Below are 24,515 nucleotides of genomic sequence, written 5' to 3'. Positions count from 1 at the left end.
AATATCCTCTCCACCAAAACACAAACTTCAGAACGCCACTCGGCCGTGACTTTATTTCTGATTTTACGCTGCCTCTGAAGTCAGGAGTTACGTCTAAATATGTAATGACAACAAATCACGAGCTGCGTCCTGAAAGTGGGCCGCTTTCTGTCGCTCTTTCAGTGGAGCACCCAGAAGCCTGTGGATGCTCCACTGAACCCAGGGAGGCGGCATCAGAGGTTGTGTTCTGGTTAAACGTGCTCCCCAGGGCTGAGCTTCACAACATTCTGGATGTAACTGACTGCATTGGTTGCTGCGTGTGTGTGTGTGTGTGTGTGTGTGTGTGTGTGTGTAGGTCAGGATATGGTAGAATATAATGGTTGCAGTGCTTTATAAAGTTTAATGTTTATGCTCCTGGTTGATTTTCTATCCTAACTGGTAGAATCAAACATGGGTGAAAGAATTCTAAAAGCGCACACATTTCTGAGAAGCATCTACGTTGATACTGCTGCATCTGTTAAACGGCGGATGGATTATTTGGACCGTCACACAACAGCAGTGGAATGGCTTGTTTCACCTCTGGAAAATGCTGCATTTGATCCGATAACATTTGGGAAGTCAATAAGAGCCACTGGATTTGATTATTTATCCACACAGTCAGCAGAGGGCTAACAGGAAGAAGCCAGCGCGGGAATGAAGAAACATCCAGAAACTCTGTTTACTGTTAAATGCAGGGATTTACCAGGTGAAGCTGAGTTTAAGGAGCAGCATGTGAACGCATTTAAGAAGGGCTTAAAGATAAGGGACGTTTGTAAAAATGGAAGTGTGACCCACAATGACTTAATTTATTTAAAAGACACACCAGGTTTTTTGGAAATATGCTTATTGTCCATCACTCCCAGTACCAGACAAGAAGCTAGAGACCCTTCTCTCCTCAGTGCTGCATTCGGCCGCTAAGACCCACGCCAATTAGCTTAGCACAGTGGGTAGTTTTTAATGGTAAGTATTAGCACAACTAGTCAAACATCCTTTACCCCTTTGCCTGCACTGATAGAACTATAGCTGTGTATGACAGATGTTTTGAGCTAATTTGAAATGATGAAACATTGTACTCCTGAAGTAGAAACACAGACGGAACTACTTTCCTTACTGGGCGCAGTGATTTGACACAGCAAACGCCAAAACCAAACGTTTGTGGACAACTGCAGGAGCGACTGCTAGTGCTAATCATGGCCGACTCTCTAAGAGAGGATGAGGAGGATTACTGCTGGATGAACAACACCCTGAACTATCTGATGACTTTTGACAACGGTATGCTAATAGTTCCCACCCAGTACCATTCACTGTGCTAAGCTAACTAGCATAGGTTTCAGCTCCCAGTTGCAGCACTGAAGAGAAGAGACAATCTTCTTATTTGTCTCTTTGGGGACAATGGACACATAACTTGTGATTCATTTTAGTTAAACGTGAGACATTACATTTTCACACAGACCCCCCCAACACACGCACACACACACACACACACACACACTTAAGAGAATGTTTGGTCATGAAAACGTGCCTCTAAAACCTAGAAATGTGTCAGTTAAAATGTATAAGGTAACCCTGTATGACCCCACAGAACCGAGGGGACAGGGAATGCATCTATAAACACTGCTAATCTCCCCACGAGGACGTGAGAGGCTAACCGCGAGCTAATGAATAAATAGATGAGTTCAGGGAGGGACAGCAGTGGGAACAATAACACAGTTACCTCCTGCTTCCCAGCTGCTGAAAATACAAGTGAGATGGAAGGGGTTTTACATCTCATCATACCACAGGGACAATGTAAATCTGTGTTAGCTGCTCACTAATCAAATTAAATCTCCGGCCTCCCCTGAACCGGCATCTGTTCATCTCGATCTGCGCTCGTCATCACTCTTGCAGCACCTAAGCTCACCAAATCCTCCATCCAATTCAGCCTCCAAATCTCCAGGCGCAGCTTCCTGACCTCAGCAGTTGGGAGGTTGGTTATTCCTGTCTGAGTCATCTGGCGATAACACCACGCCATTATGTGACTGACTGTATGTGCGGGATCATTTAATGACGGATAAGTGGCATAATTGAACTTGCTCTTATTATCTCATAACCAAAAATGGCGTAAATTGTGTGGAGTAAAAGAAAGTGATGCGGCATGAGCTCATTTCAGGGTGGGCGTGCACCTTCACACGGCGCTCATGCACGCAGATATTCACAAGTACTCCCTGCTGATGTTTCCTTGTGAGATGTCATTACACGATAAAGAGGAAGCCATCAGGAAACCACTTAAGCACTACTTCCTGTCTGTTGCCACGGTAACAGACCTCATTCTGCAGTTGCAACGTTTCCTAGTGTCTTTAGTCAACTTAATTTCTTGCAGGCTGAGGAGGTGAAACAAAGAGGCAGGTGTGTTTGGCTGTAGGCGGCACACTGGGGGGCTGCGAGCCTGTGCAGGCACTCCTCTCAGGCCAGCTGGGTGACCTTTAACCCCAACATCTGACTGTAATTAGCATTTACGAGTGTTCACTGGACGAGCTTTCTGAACGGCCCGAGCCTCAGCCAGGCCTTAGCCTTTAGCACAGCTGGTTGCCATTCAGATAACAAACACGCAGCTCTAGAATCAGGGGACACTTCATGATCCTAAATGAAAAGATGAATTCATGAGTGCAGCGCGCCAGACATGTTCGCCAGGGCTAATTACTCTGTTGTGAACAATGCCGCCATCAATCTCAGCAGGACTGCATCCTATATCTGTATCTCACTCTCTCATATAACCCTCAGAAAGCTTGACAAGTTTTATGGCAAACAACTCACTCAACACTTAATTCATAAAGCTGATATTGGCCCTCTGGTTTTACTGCCCTCGCCGAGGGAAATTACTTCATGAATTATTCTCTTCTCCGTGACTAATTATTTATCCGAGACAAAGGTGCGATGCCAGATTAAGAGGCTGGAATTCATTGTCAGTTGGGTTTTATTGCGGGGATGGAAAAAATACTATCGTTCTTTACTGAAGTAGAAGTACAGATACTTGTTGAGAAAAAAAGAAGGTAAAAGTTGAAGTATTGGCTCAAGAAAAACTGGATAAGTACAAAAATGTACTCAAAGTATTCCAGTTCAAGTGATGTTTGGAATTTTCAAACTGCCTGTTTTGTGCAAAAGAACCTCACGTCTTTGTTAAATATTCCTTGACTGTTTCCCATCCGGACTCGAAGCTGCAGAGCATCATATTTTCTCATACATGAACATCTCTTACATTCAAACCAAAATCATGGCTGCCGGAAACGCACGCTAGCCAACACGGCTACTTCCTGTTAGCCCACAGCCAAGAGGAGTGGGAACCCTGCAGACTTTCTCGAGTTATCAGACTAAATCAGTCACATTCTCACAAGGACACGAGTCCTGCGTTCGCTTGTTTGCTTTGTGATGCTCAAAACATTTCATCCACCGTTTCACTGCCACGACGACAGTAAAGGCGGAGTGGGGCGGAGCCCATGATGTAAGCATGTGTCAACAGTTGTCAGTAACGACTGTCACTGATGAAAATGAAGCGCTACTACTTTAAAATGAAAGACAGCAGAGCAACATCGCCTCCCCTCCTATCGGGCTCCAGCGTCTCTGAAGAAAACTGTTATTTGTGATCAACGAGGAAACCTGGAGTTCAGGTGTCGTCTGCGCCATGCAAAACGTTGGTTGGAAACCCCTCCGATGCTGGGGAGGCGCGCAACAAACACACTCTGCTGAAATGTCAAAACGAAATAAAAGTGTTCTGAATGAATGAGTACTTGTTTAAAAATGTTCAACAGTAAAAAGTCCCAAGAACAAACGATGCCATAAAACACAAAAACTCAAGCAAGACCGCGTTGCGGCTCAACTGCGACTTTTGTCATTTCTCAGGCGCTTCTGAGACTTTGTGCTCATGTTAGAAGACCATAAGCTCCACCTTTGACCAGCAGAAGACTTACAGGTCATCCAGAAGTCCCACTGGACACCCGTGGGAGAGACGGGCGGAGGACTCTTGCCTTCTGCTCACAGCCGCTGCACTCACAGGCAACTACACGAGCCAGACAACAGACAGGAGTCAAAGAATAGTTGCTAATCTCTGAATATGAAATCAGGACTCCCCTCAGCCGGTGGACGTGTTGTGTCGGATGGCAGACACTCCCGGCTTCTCGCCGCAATACACAGCAGAGACGCGGTGAACTGCAGCACTGACAGGAGCAGCATTCCAGTGAAGGTGAACACAAAAAAAGGGGTTAAGCCGCTCCCCTTTCAACTGGCTCCATCACTGGATTATTGCTAAATTCTTTCTGGGGTTTTTCACTTGTCAGAACAAGCAGAGGCACAACATCAGCAATACAGAGACGAGCCGGGAGAGAGAGTGACAGAGTGAGAGGAGTGAGGGGCAGGAGAGAGAAGTTTACATTTGAATCTGAGAGTGAAACGCAAGATAGGCTGGAGGGCGAGAGAGACACACACACTCAAACGCTGAGGGGTGTGTCATAGCAATTTAGTTCCTCAAGGAAGTACAACTCAACATTATCTTAAGACAGGGTGGCAGGCGCTGACAGAGGCGCAGCAGGAGGGCAGTCGCTCTGTGTTTTGGTTCTGCTCGTGTAAAGATGAAGGGATCTCATTAACTCAACCGGCCTGTGTCGTCATTCGGAGCCAGAGAGACAGAACGAGAGAGAGACAGAGAGCGAGACAGAGAGAGACCTGACAGAAACCAGGAGGGAGGGGGACTCAGCACCCACAGGTAAGACACATTCATGTGTAAAATGCAAAAAAAAAAGGAGGAAAAACAAAGAACCCTCTGATTTGTTGGTTGTTTTGGGGGGAATCGGTGGTAGAAGCCCAGCAGAGAGAGCCTGAGCTGTAGCAACTTCTGTCCACTTCCCCATGTTGAGCTGGAGACGTGCATGTATGTGCTCAGTCATGCTGGAACAAGACTAGTGACAGGAACAGATGTGGAGCGCTCATGTCTGCTTGCTCAACTCAAATCTCGAGGCGCTGGACTTTCCCCTTCTTCCCCGGCCCACTTTGACTTCAAGTGAATCGCCGAGAGGTCAATCACATTCTGGTCCAGTTATGGAGGACGAGCACAAGTGGAAGGCGGATAACTGGCCGCCGCGGAGCCAACTGCTGCGTGTTTCGCTTCCTTTTTACAGCATCGCAGACGCAGATGGGCGGCAAGCTTGAGCAACTCAGGAGTTGTGCAATGTTGAAAGAGAAATGGTAACGTGTGCATTGGAGGGTTTCAAAATGTCACTCACTAAAAGATTCATGCAGGAATTTTGTGGAAACAAAAACCTGAACCTGCTTTCAAACAGAACTGAGACTGTGACTGTGTGGAAGGTGGTTCCATCACACGCCAAGTTGAAAACATACAGAACCGCAATCCGCCGCGCAATGACGAGGTGCCAGTGAGTCGAGAGACCGGGGTCTTGCACCAGAGGCACGGTTGCTAGTCGGAAGTTGATGGTTCCAAGTTTGTAACTGCAACTTCCTGTGCATCTGGTCAGGAAAACCAAAAAGCACCTGCACCAAGCTGATGTTTCTGAGTCTGGTGGTCTGAGGACAGCTGGACACACACTAGCATCATGGATACACACACACACACACACACACACACACGCTAAACAGAGGAGGCTAGTGACATCAGCGCTCAAAGACGCATCGATCACAACTCAGCAGAATGGAACTAGAACACAAAGTAAAACGTTTAAGCTAACGCTGCTAACCTCTCGCTGTGTGTGTGTCGGCCATGTTTGTTGTTTTGACTCCTCCCACTCCAGTCATTGTTCCCTTGTATATTTCATTGTAGAAGGTTGGTTTGTCCCGGTTCTAGGGACAACTGAATGTTAGGTTAGCAAACCGCTGTGTCAAGAAAGCTTCAGAAAAATGCTCTCAGTAAAGACAGAGCACCGCCGCTTTTACTGCTCTGGAGGGGAGTTTGTAGGCGACGGCTGGTGCTGATTCTGTCACTGTTCCTCACGTGCTGTATGACGGCGAGCTACTCAGAGAATTTGATTTTCATGTAAAGGAGCATCAATTAGAAACAACCCCAACGCCAAACAAGTTCTCACGAGCTCAGTGAGCTCATCGCCGCCAGCTAACTCTCTCAGACGAGGCGGTGTCGAGCTTGCAGGAGTTAGCTCTCTGCTGAATCTGGCTAACTGATTGAATTGTGCAGCTCTTATAACTTCAGTCAAAAGTTAATAAGAGCAAACAGATCGAATTCCAATAGTGAGACTTGACTTTTGCAAGAGTTACGTGGCGCCAAGAGCTGTTTTTTGTTGCTAGCTGTAGCAGAGCAGAGCTAGCTACTTCCAGTTAGCCCTCAGCTAACTTGAAAGCAGATGAATAATTAGATCACGTGTTACATCATCCGCTGTTTTTCGAGCTCAAACGGTGATGATGGCGTTGGCGGGGCCTCTGACCTCAGGTTTTGCACTGTGGCTTTTAGCAATAAATAATCTTCTTGTCGTCTTTCCGCTTGCATCAATAAAGACTTGATTGTGAAGCAGACTGAGGACTTTACAATGAGGGCCCATTGAAAGCAGCTGCTTTGTTAACAGTTAACAAATGTGACTAGTAATCATTTACTAATGGGCCGCAGCAAAGGTGAGAGCAGGGGGAAGCTGGTGTCCTGCCTGTTCCCTACTTGACAAAGATCTTTAATAAATGGTTAATTGTGCCAAAGTAATGCTTAATTAGCATACTTGTCTGTTGCTAAGCAACAACTCTTATTAATGTGCCCTTCCTGTAAAGTAGTGTCGATACTTAGATGAAACCAAGGGCCGTCATCCCTGCCAGTGACGGCAGGAGACGCTGGCGTCTCTGCTCCGCCAGCAGCAGTGAACGTGTTTGTAGCTGCAGTCAAACGTCTGACCTTTCTACGATCCTCTCCCCGTTTCATGCCATTGACTGGCTCGGCTTTTCTCTGCGTTCTGTCGAGAACGTTCTCATTGTTCAATCTGATCAAAGGCTGCGGGAGGCAGAAAGAGACCTGAACCACCCAGTGGGTCGACACAACCCCAGGCCTGGTGATGAGTATCAGGGATGCAGATCTGTCGGGTTCGCAGTAACACGGCCCTCTAAAAACACTGTAAGGCGCTGATGAGTCAAAATGCTTCCCCTTCAAAGCGTTGTGAGATTTATCTGCAAACACACACGTTGGAGGACACGATCACACGCAGCCAACACTTTGTGCCTCCATACAAAACCAACCCAGAACCTCTTTTACTCAAAAATGCACATCCACGAGTTTGAACATGCACACAAACACTGAGGCTCGCTGTTGGAGTCATCCGAGGAATGCTAAATATTTACCTCTCCTGTCTGGCCCAGTGACTCCACCAATCACAACTCTCCATTTCATGACCATTTACAGATTCCTCGGCACCTGGTTGCCACAGTAACTCTGCAAGTAAACACAACAACCTCCTCTTCTTTTTTTAAAAAATGTTGTTGAGCTGACAGTATGGATCCGCGGCAGCATCCAGGCGCTTGTCAGTTCCAAACAAACACTTGAACATGTAATGCAGTCACTCCACGCTGGATGTCAACACGACGCTCGCAGCTCCTCTTGGGTCCATCAGGACCAGGAAAAGCTCTGCTCAACACTGAAAGCGTCCTTGACGTGACTGAGTGAACAACGTCCATTACATACAAGTGGAATCATGGCAACATCATTGTTTCTCCAAACAGCCTCGACCTCCTGGGAGGTCAGCATTAAAACACAGGAGCTCGACTCACAGAAGCAGCAGGTAGTCTCTCTCCAGCGGAACACTTCCAACTACACACTGCACAACTCCCTTTAGTCTTTTTAGCAAATAAATGAAAATGAAACATGAATGTGAAAGAGCTTTCATGCTGCTCCACTTCCATTATCATCGTTAAGGGAAATTAATCTAATGAATGTTCTTTAATTCCCCACAGGGAACCTGAAGTTTTTGTAACAAAGAGAGCAATTAGAAATGTAGCACTTGTTCAGAATGAATGGCCGCGCATGCAAACAGAGCGGGAGCCATTTCCTATAAAAGAGTCTGTTTGCTTATTACGGATGCAGCGGCAGGGATTGAGGAGCGCCGGGATGAGGAGAATCACAGCGAGACCGGCCTTATTAGCATTATATGGTCGTTAATGCACCCGGCTCACTTTTGAGGTCGTTAGTGAGCCGAGGAGCCGCGAGCTCACGGTGCTAACTGTGCATCACTGGCGTTTGACAAGGAGAAGATTGTCACATCGTGCTGTCTAACAAGCAGTCGTATTCTCGGGAAACATTCGTATGGAAGTCGGCAAAGAGTTATGGACTTGTGCAGGATGGTGTGAGTGTCCAGGGGCTCTGGCTTTTGGCCTCCCTCCTCCCACGTTGTGGTCCAGAGTTCAAGTCCAGAGTGAAAGACAACGCAGGTCACGTCCCCACAAACCCCTGCAGACAGAACCTCCAGTGAAATCCCGACATTCCCTCTCTAAAGGACAGGTTTCTGCCTCAAAGCACCGGTTTCGTAATCAGAAACTGGCAAAATCTCGACATCTGGCTGAAATCACCCCGTCCCAACATGTCAGTCCTGACTCACGATCGGGTCATTCACCAGCGATCGTGCGTTAATGTGATGTCACGATTGTGAATAAGTAGAGCCTGAGGAAGCACAGCAGGCGCACAAAAGAAAACCCACGTGAAAGAAATCCTCATCAATCCGTCGATCAGGTGACAGCTGGAGGACAATAAACCAGCTTCTGATGGTTCTGTGGCCAGAAGGCAGGCCGGTGATTGAGGTGGCCGCTCTGATGCAATCTGGAATCAGCAGGCATGGACCTGCCTGTTATGCAGCCTCCGAGCTCCCCTGGAACTCTTGTCTGCACAGGCCAGGACTGGGACCGAGAGCAGGAAGTGACAGGAAACGAGCAGCGCTCCAAACGCGAGTGAATCTCATGATGATGAGGTGTCTGACACTCGGACTTGATTTGTTGTAGAATCGCTCGCCTTAACTTCACCGTTTAAGACGTCGTCTGTGTGGTCGTGTGTGGTTCATCTACAGACGCACACCAGCTCCACCCGCGTCTCGCCCCTCTGGTCATTTCAAGGTTTCTCTGTTCTGATGTGAGACTTCAGCCTGACATCGCCTGCCCAGTACCAACATAGATAGAGGCTGAAATGTGAGTTTCAGCCTTGCTGAATGCTTTAGTTTTTGTTCAGTTGGAGATTCTGGAAACATGGAGCTTTATTCCAGCAGAATTAACACAAACTGAGTTGCCAATCAAAGATAAACAGTGGCTATTAGAGTGCTGTGTGTGTGCTGATGGCCTCCCAGGTGTAGCTGGCTGTTGTGGATCTAAGGTGTGGTTGAAATCCCAGTGGAGAGATCAAACGCCTCCGTGGATTCTCCTCCATGGCGTTTCCCCCGGTTGGCGTCATGTGTTTGTCAGATACAAAAACAAACACTAGTACAAGGCAGTAAACACGGCCTCATGCTTTGTCCATGTCAGATGCGGGCGGAGGCCGAGTGCCTCTGGACGGCGATGCGCCCCTGGGTGGCGATGCTGAATCAAGAGCAAAATCAGCGAGTAAAAATCTAGATTTCTCAGGTTTGGCCTCAAAAACTGGAGCGTGCGCCCAGTGTCTCAGAAGTCCAGGTGTTTGGGGTGCAGTCCATGAAGGCATCCTCCCAGGTTACGGACTCTGGGTGATGGAATGTGAACCGCAGCATTGATCCAACCTGACAAAATGGCGGCTGGACAGAAAAGACAGAGAGGATGGATCCTTCTCATCGGGAGGGGAAGCCGACATGCGAACACATAGACAAACTCCATGATCACGTTTCAGAATCGGAAAAGGATCAAATCGGGCGCCGCAGCCTTCAACCACAAACGTGTTTATTTGACTTCTATAAAAAAAGACCTTTTCTACGCACAATGTCTTAGTTTCAATGCTTTAATTCTCTATCTTTCATTGCCTAATTTTGGAACATTTCACTGCAAGATTTGTTGACTCGAAGTTTGCTTGAGTGGAAACCTGAAACTGCCCCTCGGCGTGAATGTGACTGGTTTCCTGTCTCTATGTGTCGGGCCTGTGATTGACAGGCGACCGGTAACCACTGTCATCCCGCCTCTCGCCTCGCTGACAGTGGCTCTCCATGACCCTGAGCAGGATGAGGAGAAAAGCCAGACTAATGACAGAATAAGTTAACAAACTTAAAGGCTGCAGCTCGGACGGCGTCCTGCCTCGCGTTCGTTCTTATGATTCCTTCAACTTCACATCCTGAGAAGCCCGCTGGCGACGCACCAAGAGAGACGGATTGTGACACGACAACCGCAGGTCACAGAACTCGTCTGCTTTGCAGAACCAGCAGTTTTGCTCAGTTGTACCTCGTTGCAACCTTTACTTTGTTTCATCTCTTTTTCCACTTCACTTCCCTGCGTTTAGATGACAGCATCCCTGGATCGGGCCACGTTTCTGTCTGACCCCCCCACCTGAAACTGGGCTTCATTTCATGATTCTTGTCCAGACTCTGTCGGGTCCATCGCTCACCAAAGGGTCTTCAACATCCAGTCGTAGCTTCCAGGACGGTTCAGTTTGTTTTCTGGTAGCTGTTCAAATCTGAGCTCTCATATTGTCACTGGTGAACGGGAAACTCTGCCGCGTGAGAGCTCCGATCCCAGATGATGAGGGAAGTTTGAACACGTGCTGCCCTCCTCCGCCTCCATAATGACAAACAGTCCCGGTCCCTCCCAGGACCAGACCCCTGCCGGGCAGCGAATGACTCAAGTAGTGCTGAGCACCCAGGTGTCACAGAGCTCTGCTTCCTCTTGCCGCTGTATATACAGTATATAAATATATCCGCATTATTTTAGACCTGTGGGAACATTTGGTGCTTATTTATGAAACGGAGGAAAGAAGAACGACGCCGCTCCTCAGCCTGAACTGACCGGGCCTGAGGTGGCTGTAAGTCATTCAGGAGCCGGACGGCGGCGCCTGGCCAGCAGCTGACAGTGACACGTCCACCATTCTGTGTGGAGCACAAAACACAGTCAAAATCACTGGGAGAAATCGGTGCTTGTCAAAGTTCGATCTTTATGTTTGGGCCTTGAGAGGAAGGTGTGCCGACGATGATGTCACAGTGGAAGATTTACAGGAGCGGAGGTCGAAGTTGTGGTTTTTCTCATCGTAGTTGGAAGCTGTTAATTTACTCTGGCCATGATTCATCAGGTGTATGAGCACGAACATTGTCATTAAAATATACTCTCTTTGTCATGTGCTCCATCTATTCAGGCAGCCATGGACGCCTTCAGTGCCAAGGACATGGCCTTAAAGGCCCAGAAGAAGATCCTCAGCTCCATGGCCAGCAAAAGCTCAGTGCAAATGTTCATTGACGACACCACAAGCGAGATCTTGGATGAACTGTACCGCGTCTCCAAAGAGTACTGTGGTAATAAATCTGAGGCCCAGAAGGTGGTCAAAGACCTGATAAAGATTGCGGTGAAGATCGGCGTGCTGTTCAGGAACAACCGCTTCAGCACGGAGGAGCTGGGGATGGCCCAAGACTTCAAGAAGAAGCTGCACCAGGGGGCCATGACGGCCATCAGCTTCTACGAGGTACGTTGGCCAATGTGTGATATGAAGCGTTCACGTTAGACGGGTCACACGTTTGAGGTGGAGGAAGGAATTCGGTCCATTTGCTTCCAAAAAAAGAAAAAAAATGTTTTGCTGTTGTGGTTCCTCCTGTAGTCCTGGGGGTATGACGTCATGAGATCTGGATCAAACCCAAAACTGAACCGATTACTTCATCAGTGCTCCAAATTCCCATCCTCACCCTTCTGCTGCCAGACAAACCAGCGGCGGTCATCACGCGACAGCAAGGACGCCTGTGAGGTCATTGTTAGGGAAAGAGTTGATCCAGACACACAAAAACAAAACGACGACCTGTACGATGTCTCTGCTTCTCACCAAAGAGTCAAAGGGAAGTTTATTTGGCTCAAAAAGCTTGAAGTGATTTGTGGTTTTTATTCAAACGCCCCCTCCATGACCTAAATTTATCGACCCAGATTCAGCTTTCGTCACGCAACTCAACATAAATTGCTCCAGGTAGTGACCTGCCATTTTTACAGCGCCCGAGGCTGCCGCCATTTATAGCAAAAACCCTTACAGCCTCCGTGGACAGAAGCTGTAAACTTTACGGTTCTTTCGAGGACTGACAGGAAGTCTGACAGAGGACAGCGACACCATCGCGCCCTCAGTTTGCTCAGGCGTGAACCGGGTTAGGCTCATTTGTCCAGTGACTGATGTCATGCTCCGAGTGATGTAAGCCAACCAAACGTGTTTCCCGCTGCAGGTGGACTTCACCTTCGACAAGGCGGTGATGGCCGACCTCCTGACCAGCTGCAGGGATCTGCTGCTCAGGCTGGTCAACACCCACCTCACCCCTAAATCGCACAGTCGCATCAACCACGTCTTCAACCATTACTCGGACCCAGAGCTCCTGACCAAACTGTACGACCCCAACAGCAACTTTCGATCCCACCTCACCAAAATCTGCAAAGGACTCAACAAACTGGTGGAGGACGGGACAATATGACGTCAGAAGACGACCGGCAGTGGGAGTTCAACAGGAAGTGGACTGTTGGATGAGGTGGGTCTTCGTGCTGCTGAGGACTGAAGCCGCAAGATTTGGGAACTTAAATGCTGTCCTGTTGTTCTCAAAGAACACGTGGGATGAGAAGACGTCGGCAGTCATCCCTCAAGTTTGAAATGTTTAGAGGAGGTATTTACTGTATGATCGCGACATGATAGGACATCACCACCAGACTTGAACTGGCTCCTGCTTTGTTTTCAGCATTTTGAAATGTCATCCAGTGTGTTCACAGCTGACACCTTGAAATGATTAGAGCTACTGATGAAGTGTGGAGGAGGTAAACTGGCTGGATGCTTCCAGGGAACAGAAAGGGAAACTGCTGTAGTGCAGCACTGCCATCTAGTGGACAGATGATGTGCCAGCGCCTGAAACAAAAATACTGTATCAACTTGCTGTACCTTCTGAGGCAGGCGGACACCAGCGCAGCCACTAATAAAGAGCGCAGCTCCAGCGGATTATTCCTCAAAACGCTGTGTACTTTCTGATGCTTAGAGAGGAAAAAATAATCGTACAAGTGTTGACTGCAATTGTGACTTGGTTTTTCCTTGAACTCCACCACAGACAGGATTTTGAAGTTGCTCTTTGTCAAAACCTGTTTTTTTTAATCCTCTTTATTTTCAGACATATTTCCCTTCATGACTTCTTAGTGAAACCAGGAGTCAGAAAGTGCTGAGCTCAAACTTGTTGCCAGGCGCAGGGGTGCAGCCAGACATTTCTGGCCCCTAAAACCATCTGAGAACCCCAACACCCACTTAGCGCAGCTGCTGAGGGCCTCGGGCAGGTAGGAGCTTGCAATGTCGGCCCAGGTTTCCTCGACTTCACAGCGCGACACGATCGAAGCTGACCGAGACTGAAGATGAACAAAACGCTCTGGCACATCGTCCAGTCGAATCCACATATTTGGAACCATCGTAATCCAGTAATCCGCAGACATGTGTTTGAGCCTGTCAACAGACTTTGGGTACTTTTGCTCTTGTTCATCTTCGGTCTCAGGTAGCTTCCAGCGACCAGTAGGCGGCAGGTGTCCCCCGCCTTCAACAGGAAGTCGTGCAGGAGAAAAAAACCCAAACCCTGATGAACTTCAAGCACTCTCACAGCAGGAGGCTGCTAAAGCGGCGATGCGTACATCCCTCAGACACACCCCCAGGTAGACACTGCCATCAGCTCATCCTCCTGTACCCTGATGAGGCACTGCAAGAACCAAATGTGGGCCTTGAATATTGCCATCCAAGTCACATGACTGACAGCATCGTGACATCAACAGCGGCGGCTCGTTCACACATCAAACAGCACAGCGGCGGCCTGACAGGACAAGCGGTCAATTATAGTGAGGAGGTTCAGCCTAGTTAGCAGGAATATAAACGTCATGAATAATCATGAATGCAGAAATACTGCTGCATTTACAAGAATGTATGAGCGCGTCCGTGACAGTGCGGTCCCTCACGCCGCTCAAACACACCCACGTTTGAGTGATGAGGTTCACACTGACAGAACTGAGCCTTTTCCTGAGTCCACGTCTTCTTCTGCCGATGTCGCAGGTTTTAGGGTTTTTACGGTCGATGAGTGAAGCAACATGGAGCGCATGTACATGTGGTCACCATCACCAGGATTTGATAAAAGCAACGTGAGACTCCGACGTTTTTATTAAACATGAAGTCTGAAATAGCGGCACAGAGACCTGCAGAGGCCCTGAGGGCCAGGTTTCCTCTGCCTGTGTTTCCTGTGTCACAGATCAAACCAATGAAGCTCAGTGACGCTGACAGGCCGTCGCCTCTGGTGACCCTGACTCATACTTGATGTGCTGTGGCTAAACGTTCCATCAATATCACTGAGCTCTGCATAATCAGCCGGGAGGCAACATTACATGCCAATGACACGCCCAGGAGTCGACCACATGAACACTCACATGACTCCATTCTCTCTCTTTAATGTTCTCCCTCCTCCTTCCTCCTGCCTCCCTCTGCAGACGCCACTAGTAAATAACAAGGCTACAAAAGTGCAGTAGAATGTGGGCGACAGTGTGGCACGACAGCGGAGAGCAGAGGCTCCTCCATCTGTCCCTCAGGTCCTGGGAGGGTTCCTCTCCTGGTCACAGCTGGAAGATCTCATCTTCCCTCTCTCTCAGTTTCTGGGTGAGTTTGGTGATGGTGATGGGCACTGCCACGTGAGCGGCCTGCTGCTGCAGCCCAGGAGGTGAGAGGACGCTCTGCGACCTCGTCAGGGGCCGCCAGGTGGACGTCCTGCTGGTGCAAGCTGCCTCGAGGTCAGCGACCCTGTGAGTGCAGAGAGAGGACGCAGAGAGACACACATCAGCACTCATTTGTCTCTGATGCTGCGTCCCAAACACACAGACACGGATCGTCGTTGGAGATCCGGTGGATGACGCGCGTCACAGTCACCTGAGAAAAAAGATCCCGTTCTTCTGAATTAATGATGAATACGGAAACGATTAAATGAGCATCAAAATAAGTTGTCAATTACAAAAAACCTGCCATTTTCCTGCACGAATGAGATTAGTTTGAATGAAAGAAAACATTTCTGCCCTTCTTCTTCTGAAGAACCAGAACTGTAAATGAAAAGTGTTCATACTAAAGCAGGTCTGTTCTTTTCTCTGAAAAGAGAAAACTCATTTGAATCCAGTTTTATTTTGTCTAAACTTTGGATGACTCATTCTTCACCAACCGCTCAACAGTTGACGATTTCTCATCTCAATGAAAACCTGTATTTCTGCTGTTTTTAATTACCGGGTTGTTCGTTACATGAAAAGGTATTTTATCAGTTCAGAAAGTTTCTCCTCTGGAGTGAATGTGTACTTCTGTACAAGCCAACGTAGAACCTGCAACTCCATCAGGATCACGAAATTTTCCTGAGCGAAACCAAGAGCTCCAACTGAAAGTAGATGCCAAATAAACACGATAGAAACCTCATATTGGAATTTTTTATCTGTCTGACAGCAACCCTGAAAAGTTTTTCTGCAGTGGAACCTACAGGACTTGTAAAATTTGTTCTTTCTGCAAACGAAAGCAAAAAACCCCAAACAAGCACCCTGGGACCTGCAACCCGAGGCTTTTATTTTGACAGTACGCACCATATTTAAGAGTCAGCCGGGTCTTTGAGTGTGGCGCAACATCTTAAAATAAGTGATGCGTGGACGCCAGCGCAGCTTTGCTCCTGATTCTCTGTAAACAGAAGCTACAAAAACAACAAGCCTCCATGTTTGTCACAGTTGTGGAGCCCGACCAGGTGTGAGTACAGAGAACGCCTTCATACCTTCCCTCTGCTTCTTGGTAGCGTTGAGCCGCAGCCTGCTTCGACTGGCTTATTAAGTTATCCAGCCTTTTGAAAAAATCATTGGGAGTTAGGTCCGACGCTTCACCTCCGTGGTCGTCCTGCTTCATATCAGAGGAACTTCCTAAGAAACTGTTCACAGAAGATCCACAACCTTCAGAGTCCTCTTCTAACGAATCTACACCGTTACCGTCATGGTCCAAGTCTGGCAGCACAGGGATGGACAAGGACTTCTTCAGGAATATCGAGTCATTGGTGTAGAGTCTGTTGGCCCTTTTAATTTGCTCCATCTGGAAGAGAGGATTATCTGGTTAGCCTTGTGGAAACAGGCTTTCAACACAAGCGGCTACCCTGGCGTTCGACTCAGACACGCTTGATTCATGTTGCCGAACACCCCTGAAATCACAAATTTGCAGATGTGTCTCAACAACTGCAGCTGCCACAATCAAGTCAAGACTCCCTGAGTGCAGGGCCGTCACCAGAGGCTCACTTTGTGACTGATGAGCATTTTCAACGCTAACTTGGGATTTTAAAGGCAAAACAAATCAAAAAGCAATCATGTAAATAATAATTGGCTCCACACACAGATTTGTTGTCAATTTATTGTTTCTGAAAGCTGAATCTCGTTTATCTACTGCATTCACATGTATACATATGCTAGTTATATTACATCTATGAAATATTCCACTATAAGTTATACTACTACATGAGTCTTGTCACAGGTAGTTTGAAAGCTAACAGCAGGCTGGTTCTACTTACAGACACTCCATACTTGAGGGCCAGGCCTTGCAGGGTTTCACCGGGCTGAATTTGGTGTTCGATGTGCCTCCGGCGGACGGGAGACAATGGAGACCGGATCAGGCTGCCGTAGGACCTGGTGCGGCTCCCGCGGAGCAGGCTGTTCCCACCTGGGGGCAGAGGCGCCCGCTCCCCGGACATGGTCGTGAACCACTTCGCTAAACTACAGCTGTCAACTGACGAGTCGGTGATACATTGCTGGTACCAGCAAAACCATTCACCTCACCGTAACACGGCTTCCCACCAGAGATTAGTACTTAGCGGACTAGCAGTTTAAGCTAACCTGCTAGCTAGTTATTGGAGCGCCTTGATCCGCTGATTAACCTGCGCCCCGCGAGCGCTACCCGCCGAAACCTGACCGGAACGGCGGGCAAAAACGGACTCAAGGCCGAGGTTTACGACTCTGTCTCTAACAATGAGATGTGATAACAAGGAAAGTCGTAGCGTTTAGAGTTTTGTTGTCCCTCGTGATCAGCTGTCTGCTGCTCTGTGTCGCCATGGCTACCGCTCAGGTCCCATGATTCCTCGCATATGCTGCATTCCGACGGAATTGAAATCAGTGGAACGAACCTCAAATCTGACGCACGGCTAGAAATAGAAGAGCTAATCCACTATCTCGATTTAATTTAATATTTAATCTCGTGCTACAGTTTCCTGGCATCCACGAGAAGTGTGGCGTATCTAAACAAGAGTCAACCTGTTAATTGATGACTTAACATCTTCACATAGTTGCAAAATTAAGCGAGTATAAATAAAGACAAAACAAAATGAGTCACTTGAAATTCTTCAGATGATCCCTGACAAACTATCAAATAAAAGAAAATCCACAATTTAAAAACCTGGCGGAACGATAAGATCAATTTCGAACAAGAGCTCGTGTGTCCCATTTTCCCAACTGTCGGTGAACACCACCAAAGCTACAGCCCACTACCTCGTTAGCCAGCCAGCTAACGTGACATTCCATCTCATTTTCGAATGATTCTGATTCACAAAATAGATGAATTCGACCATAATTAGTCATGTCTTTTAAAAGAGAAGGGGATGATACGAGTCAGCTGAATATCCTGAAGGTAAATGTTGTTTTTATTTTATTCGGTGAGATTGGAGCATGTTTTCATCATTAGCACTGCACTACAGTTAGCTAGCCAACTAACTGTATGAAGGAGTGATGCTTCTCTAACATTAACGTGATTATTAATCGTTTGATTTAAACTTTATCTCGATTGTGGCATGCATTGGTAATTTTGTATTCTTTTGCTTCAGAAACGTCGTGTTGCGGATCTTCTGTCGAACTTTATCCCAGAAGATGAAGCAGCACTTCTGAAAAATGGAAGGTGAAATAAAACCAAATCACACTGCACCTTAATCACATCACGGCGATGACGTGGAGTTGAAGCTGGACTTCTTCCCCGTGTCCAGGTACACCTGTCTCGTGTGCTCCTACCGGCCCGTGTTTGACACCGTGGATATGCTGACGGTGCACAGGAAAGGGAAAAGACACCTGGCAGGTGAGACAATTAAGGTCATGATGGGCCAAACCAAACTGGATAGTATGATGGGGGTCGTTCTTGTCTTTTATATGAATTTTCTTCCAGGGGTCATAATGTGGTAAATTTGTTTCGTTCCTTCCCTGCAGATCAGCATAAGTTTTCCACGTGGTTGTAAGGATGTAGGGCCTCACTCATGAAATGTTCTGAGAGACAAATTGGTTCTTAAAGACTTAACGGAGGTTCTAAAAAAGTGCTTCAGTGAGTAAGATGGTCCACTCATGGTGTCAGGTTGTAGTTTGTGTGAGTGTTAAGTTTGCTCTGTCCTTGATGACATCAGGTGATTGTTGATGCGGCTCCTCCTGCATGGACGCTTGTAGAAGCGGTCATGAGGGATCCCGCTTGGATCCAGGCCTCCAGCCGAAGGTCTTGTTTGGACTGCAGGCAAACCTGATTTATCAAATTAGATTCTTTTTTGTCCCCTCGGCTGTCTGCGCTTTTTGGTGGTCGTTGTGTATGAAAAACACACTACAAAACGAGTAAAAGCACATGAAATATGAGAGTATATGAATAATTTAAAAACATCCACCCAAAACATGAGTGCAGGTTTACACCCATCAGTCGTCCCCCGACCAACACCAGCCACTGGAGGGGTTGTTCCACGCCTCTGTCCTCAGAGCCACAGGTCTTCATGGATCCCTGTAACTCCACCTCCTGAACAGTGTGTTTTTCAGCACTGAATGCAATCAACTTGAATTAAATGAAGAAAAACAAATTAAATTGCACAGTAAGTTACAAATCTCTGGTTTCACTCCATGAAAACAGGAACTCTTCAGTTCAATGGTTCAGCCTCTCAGCACCGTTTTAGAACATCAACATGTTTAGAACGTTTATTTCCTCCTCAGGTAGTGAAATCTGGTTTGAATGACAAGGGTTCTCTCAGCAGTGTGATTCAGTTGGTGCAATAAAGTATGAAAGCTGCCCTTCACTGTTCACCCTTCACGGTTAACAGTGACCGACTCTTCTGTCTCTTCTGTACCTCTGATCTACCTCTGATGTTTGATCGTTTCTAGGATTAAAAGCATTCTATGGCAAGAAAGCAAAGCTGAAGATTGAAATCACCAAAAGGCAACAGGAAAACTTCATCCAGGCCGAGGACGAGCAGCAGGTTAGTCAGGACTCTTTCTGATCTGTCTCCTCGCACGTGAACTCCCCACAACGTTTGACGCCATCACTCAGAGAAGAAGTGGGCTCATCCAGCTGAACGAGCCGTGCTGACGAGCCTGTGACCCCGACACATCACATCCTGACAGCTATGGAAAACCTAGTTGTTCTCAGGGCCGGAGGTCAGGGAAACACTCCACCAACCGTGTTGTTTTCGGTCACATCCAGTTCTTTTGTTGTGTTTAGGAGCCGTCTAGCTCCGCCCCTCTACTGGAGCAAACAAGGAAGCTCACCCATCACGCTTTACTGAAGACCGCCCCGTATAACAGCTGCCACAGAAGAACCAGGTGAGTTAGGCTCAGCCTGCAGGTGTCCTTGTATGATTTACATCCCACAACAAAAGAGGAAAAAAACTAACAAGTCTGGCATTTTTTTAAAGTACCAAATGTGAAAAGGGAGCAGCAAGATCAGATCCCACCAGAAGCACCTGCAGGAAACTGGAAAAAACATCTCAGGAAACCAAAGTTTCACACAACACCTCACTGAGCGACTGCACCTCAGGTAAAGTCTGTGACAGCCGACCTTGTGTTCTGAGTCTGGACCTGAGCTGTGACTGTGGACGTGTGTTCTTGTGTAGCCGCTGAAGAGTCCCATCCATGTACGCACGCCCACGAGGGCCAGCCTGCAGCGTTAGAGGGGGAACCCGTGACAGCGGAGAGGAGGCGAGAACTGGAGCGTTACCTGAAACTGAAAAGGTACAGAGCTCTTGTCTTAGTGCACCTGGAACTCAGAAGGCTCACTATAGAACAGTGACGTGAAAATCTGTCGACACATCGACCAGATTTCTACATGTTGTCATGTGGACGGCAGCAGTAGCATCAGAGCTCTCTGTGTTCTGTCTGGATCAGAGGACCAGAGCTGTGAACACCAGCGTTGCTGAGTGGCCATAGTGCAGAGGAATCAGAGCGCAGTGACACTCAGTAACACTCAAGTGACACTCAGTAACACTCAGTAACACTCAAGTGACACTCAGTAACACTCAAGTGACACTCAGTAACACTCAGTAACACTCAAGTGACACTCAGTAACACTCAAGTGACACTCAGTGACACTCAAGTGACACTCAGTAACACTCAGTAACACTCATGTGACACTCAGTAACACTCAAGTGACACTCAGTAACACTCAAGTGACACTCAGTAACACTCATGTGACACTCAGTAACACTCAAGTGACACTCAGTAACACTCAAGTGACACTCAGTAACACTCATGTGACACTCAGTAACACTCATGTGACACTCAGTAACACTCAAGTGACACTCAGTAACACTCATGTGACACTCAGTAAGACTCAGTAACACTCATGTGACACTCAGTAAGACTCAGTAACACTCATGTGATGCGCAGTGACACTCAGTGACAATCATGTGACGCACAGTGACAGTAAGACTCAGTGACACTCAGTAAGACTCAGTGACACTCATGTGACGCACAGTGACACTCAGTAAGACTCAGTGACATTCAGTAACAATCATGTGACGCACAGTGACACTCAGTAAGACTCAGTTACACTCAGTGATGCTCATAGAACTGAAACCGCCCAGGACTCAGCAGGGGGTTTTCACCTGCCAACAACAGTGATGACACACTCATGATTTGCTCTTCTGAACCCCTCCTCTCATGTGTTGGACCTGACTGATATTCAGGTTTTGCGTCGTGTTAATGAGTCAGTGGCTCCAACATGGTGGCTAGCAGAGACCTGCATCAGTCCCAGCCTTCACGTCAGACTCTGTTCTTCCTCTCTTGTAGCGACGGGTGGCTGCAGGACCGGAGCGGCGGGTGGATCAAGGATGAGAATGTGGAGTTTGATTCTGATGAAGAGGAGCCTGGAGCCTCTGGTCCCTCCGGTCACTGAGGAGAGAGCGAAATGTGGGAAAACACACACACACACTTGTACCACAGTGGTACGAAATGGCCTGAGCTCCGTGTGGATGCACTCCACCTCTACTATTTGTTCCACTCGTTCACTCCATTTTCTTTTGCTGACTCGTCATGAGTTGTGATGCTTTTCCTGTGCAATTAAATGTACAATTACATGCAAAGTTAGGTTTGAGTCACAGTGTCACTCTGTACTATGAAGTTGTGCTGTGTACCAACACGCGTGTGCGAATGTGTACATTTTAAAATTAGAATTCGACCCCCAGCATCAACACGTGTGTCGCTAACCTCCATTGCAGCCTTCAGCTCATTAAAGCGGCACTCAGGCTGTTTTTAGAAACCTGCACTTGCTTCATGTGACTGAGGATCACAGTATCTTGTATACATAGTACTTACTTTTCATACTTTTAATTTGCAGTACGTTCGGATCGACAGGGTTGTCTCCTGGGTTTGGCTTGTAGTCGAGGGAACCAATAGAGACGCTAACTGCCCGCTACTTTAAAGTTAAACCCTTCAGGTAAAGAAACGTTCCTCACAACAAAGGTTCTAAGTAATAAAGGAGACATGTAACCTCTGGGGGGAAATGTGTCAACATGTGATGAAGGCGCAGAACCAGCAAAAGGCTGCTTAGACGAGTCGCCCCAGTACGGTGTCACCTGCTGACCTGGAGCCTGGGACCAGGACACCTGGCTGGTCTCGTTCAGGTTCCCTTCGTGCCTCCCCTCGTGGGACAGTAACCGTGGCAGGGACACAACATCCTCACCTCACCTGTGTCTGACTCCAGGAAGAGAACCGCCAGGGAAGTCTGAACACACGCCATCGGGCCACCTAACCCCACCAGGAGACTCGGTCCGTGTCCCTCTGTTGCCTCCCGACCTTTCAGTGCAGCCCCGTCACCTCTCTGGTGGAACCTGGGTCAGCAGCAGACAGGCAGCGTCGGTGCTAATTTGGGTGATATTAGCCCACCAGTCAGCGTCCCTCACCCTCGCTGGGTATAAATTGGATAACACCACCGGGTTAGTGAGAGCGGGCAGAGGGGCTTAACATGGTGACCCTCTAATTTGAGTCTGAAGCAACTTTACCTCCTTATTTTAGGGCTCTGTCACCACTGGAGGGTTGTTGTTTTTGTGGCTCTTTCAATGTGACAACGTACACAGTCCTCCAGCGAAAACCTCGCCACAGGAAAAACTCCTGCACTTATTTTTCTAAAAAGTTCAATTATGGCTGCACAGGATTGAAATCGTGAGCTCTGAGAGAACTTTAATCCTTGGTGGTTTAAAACCGGACAGTCAGTCACAGCATTTTGAAAGAAACGAAGAAGTAGATTGAACACGCGAGGAGGCGAAGGCAAGAACCCCAGCAATGCTGTGAAAATCCTCAGAGGTTAGCAGCTGTCTCTGCTCATAAATCTCCCGGGGTGCACATGGGGGCCTCTTTAAGTTGGTTCTTATATTTGGAACGAGGTAACTCAACCCCCCCAGACTGGGATGGGTTTCACATGGAGGTCGTGGGGGGTAAAAATAGCTCAGGTGCTTGGGGGAAGTCATAGGATCAGGAGAGTCTTAAAGGGATTAAAGCACAGTGAGAGTTCACCCTCAAAAACCAACCTGGGGGGATGTTTCACTTAATTGTCATAATTCTACGGAAGCCTATAATGGCCAAGCTGACCCAGCAGGTGAGACGCCCCAGAAACTGATGCAGGAGATGCTGGACCACGCCCGACTCAACCTCTAAAAACTTGCCAACTCACGCTTGTAAAGCCTTGTTTTCCAATCCTTTGTCTCGAGATCAGAAGTAAATGAGTCCATGAGGGACGTGTGTACGCCAGGGGTGTGAATCTCAGCACTGAGGACGATTCCATACACATCTCGACGCACTGCCAGCGATACGATACTTTTAACGATTATAATTTTCTGCCGATACGATTCACCCTCTTCACAATGCAATACGATGCAATAATCATTTAGTTCAAATCAATGCGATACGATGTGCTGCAATTTGTTGCGATATGATGCGATTCAACATGATGCAAATAAGCAAAGAAAAAAAAAAGAAATTAAATGAAGTACCCTCCGGCTCAGGCCCTAAAAAAAATGTACTTCAGTTTGGTACGACCAAAAGGATTTGGCTTCATTCCTCATGGGCACTGGCAGTAAATTCAACAAGTGCTGTTTGTCTTTTTTACTATGCACCACTTCATGCAAATTCTTTTTGCCATCTTAAAACAGCAACAACTTTCCTCACACTTTCACATCGTCTATGCAATCACAATAGCAGTGGTTCTCTAACTTCTAAATTTCAAGGACCATCATAATTCTGAGTCTACAAATAGAACCAAATGAACCCATGAGTGTCCTTTGGGTTCCGTTTTGTAGTTACACGGATTAGACGGACCTGCAACTGTTAAGGAATCTGAATCAATAAAATCCTAAAGGATTCCAATCCCAAACCTACATCACACAAGTGCTCTGTCCTAGTCGGGTCATGTTACAGTACATTATTGAACAACTAATGCACGGCCTCACATGGTGCAAGTAAACCATTCAATGGCCATGACACCGTCGGCCAAACTGCTAGAGTTGACTTTCTAACTGGCCACTGAGAATCAGTGATTTGAGTGAGTTCTGCAACAATAAAAGAGAAAAACAATTAAACAATAATTACTGCTGTAAAAAGAACAGTACACAGCAACAACTAAACACTCAATGTGTAACCTAAAGGGACTTTTTCAACAGTGCAATCAATGTTTCTCCGGTGCCCGGCGAGGAACTAGACGGGGAAGCGGGGAGGTGGCGGTAGACTTGTCGGTGATGTGGTGCGCTCTTCTTCAGTGGGTCTGCATGTTCGTCGTGCTGCCGCTGTACGGCTTCCTAACGCGGCATTCTTTGCGAATGACGGACGTTTTGTCGAGCTTTCCGTCTTTCTTTGCGAATCCGTGGTGTTTCCAAACATAGGATTTAAACGTTGCGGGTGCATTAAATATAGAAGCTTCCTCGCTGCTGTTCGCGCGAACGTCCATGCTGTTGTACTAGTAGTGGATTGTTTGTGCCTCACGGCTTCCGTCCGTATTCAATACAATACGCGAAATAATGATGGTGCATTCATAGCTCCTGGGGAACAGCAGATGGGGTGAAGTTTAACATGAAGAAAACGGCGCTTGCATCGGATGTTACCGATACCCACCAACGCATCGAGATGAATCTAGA

The 24,515-nt window shown here is 47.5% G+C and overlaps 3 protein-coding genes across 4 annotated transcripts; 2 read left to right on the top strand and 1 right to left on the bottom strand.

Moving 5' to 3' along the window:
* The first annotated feature begins 4,337 nt into the window (after positions 1–4,337).
* tnfaip8l2b (tumor necrosis factor, alpha-induced protein 8-like 2b) lies at positions 4,338–13,159 on the top strand. The gene is made up of 3 exons (XM_086217681.1): positions 4,338–4,753; positions 11,273–11,596; positions 12,333–13,159. The coding sequence occupies exons 2-3, from the start codon at positions 11,279–11,281 to the stop codon at positions 12,573–12,575; spliced, it is 561 nt and encodes a 186-aa protein (XP_086073807.1). The 5' UTR covers positions 4,338–4,753; positions 11,273–11,278; the 3' UTR covers positions 12,576–13,159.
* lysmd1 (LysM, putative peptidoglycan-binding, domain containing 1) lies at positions 11,123–18,026 on the bottom strand. 2 transcript variants are annotated; one of them, XM_086217680.1, is made up of 4 exons: positions 16,680–18,026; positions 15,903–16,210; positions 15,721–15,824; positions 14,759–14,905 (listed from the first exon to the last, which is right to left on the bottom strand). In XM_086217680.1, the coding sequence occupies exons 1-3, from the start codon at positions 16,857–16,859 to the stop codon at positions 15,764–15,766; spliced, it is 549 nt and encodes a 182-aa protein (XP_086073806.1). In that variant the 5' UTR covers positions 16,860–18,026; the 3' UTR covers positions 14,759–14,905; positions 15,721–15,763. The 2 variants fall into 2 exon arrangements, with proteins under 2 accessions (XP_086073805.1, XP_086073806.1); XM_086217679.1 differs by lacking the exon at positions 15,721–15,824 and having other exon boundaries at positions 11,123–14,905; positions 16,680–18,008.
* scnm1 (sodium channel modifier 1) lies at positions 13,254–21,630 on the top strand. Its single transcript, XM_086217678.1, has 9 exons — positions 13,254–13,779; positions 16,682–17,788; positions 17,982–18,052; positions 18,138–18,226; positions 19,279–19,373; positions 19,616–19,716; positions 19,809–19,930; positions 20,007–20,124; positions 21,181–21,630. The coding sequence occupies exons 2-9, from the start codon at positions 17,738–17,740 to the stop codon at positions 21,284–21,286; spliced, it is 753 nt and encodes a 250-aa protein (XP_086073804.1). The 5' UTR covers positions 13,254–13,779; positions 16,682–17,737; the 3' UTR covers positions 21,287–21,630.
* The last annotated feature ends 2,885 nt before the right edge of the window (positions 21,631–24,515 follow it).

This window comes from Aulostomus chinensis, chromosome 11 (genome assembly GCF_037954235.1).
Source record: "Aulostomus chinensis isolate RoL2024-O1b breed Wild chromosome 11, RoL_Achi_v1.0, whole genome shotgun sequence".
Taxonomy (NCBI): Eukaryota; Metazoa; Chordata; class Actinopteri; order Syngnathiformes; family Aulostomidae; genus Aulostomus; species Aulostomus chinensis.
Note: the sequence above shows the minus strand (reverse complement) of the source record. Positions and strands in the feature narration are given on the sequence as shown.

What these genes read in the sequence shown, in the direction of transcription:
- tnfaip8l2b (XM_086217681.1), top strand. Translation starts at nt 11,279, where the DNA reads ATGGACGCCTTCAGTGCCAAGGACATGGCCTTAAAGGCCCAGAAGAAG. An exon ending in CGGCCATCAGCTTCTACGAG is followed by an intron (nt 11,597 to 12,332) that starts GTACGTTGGCCA and finishes TTCCCGCTGCAG; the next exon opens with GTGGACTTCACCTTCGACAA.
- lysmd1 (XM_086217679.1), bottom strand. Translation starts at nt 16,859, where the DNA reads ATGTCCGGGGAGCGGGCGCCTCTGCCCCCAGGTGGGAACAGCCTGCTC. An exon ending in CCCTCAAGTATGGAGTGTCT is followed by an intron (nt 16,211 to 16,679) that starts GTAAGTAGAACC and finishes CCTCTCTTCCAG; the next exon opens with ATGGAGCAAATTAAAAGGGC. An exon ending in TACCAAGAAGCAGAGGGAAG is followed by an intron (nt 14,906 to 15,902) that starts GTATGAAGGCGT and finishes CTGCACTCACAG; the next exon opens with GGTCGCTGACCTCGAGGCAG.
- scnm1 (XM_086217678.1), top strand. Translation starts at nt 17,738, where the DNA reads ATGTCTTTTAAAAGAGAAGGGGATGATACGAGTCAGCTGAATATCCTG. An exon ending in AGGGAAAAGACACCTGGCAG is followed by an intron (nt 18,227 to 19,278) that starts GTGAGACAATTA and finishes GATCGTTTCTAG; the next exon opens with GATTAAAAGCATTCTATGGC. An exon ending in AGCTGCCACAGAAGAACCAG is followed by an intron (nt 19,717 to 19,808) that starts GTGAGTTAGGCT and finishes ATTTTTTTAAAG; the next exon opens with TACCAAATGTGAAAAGGGAG.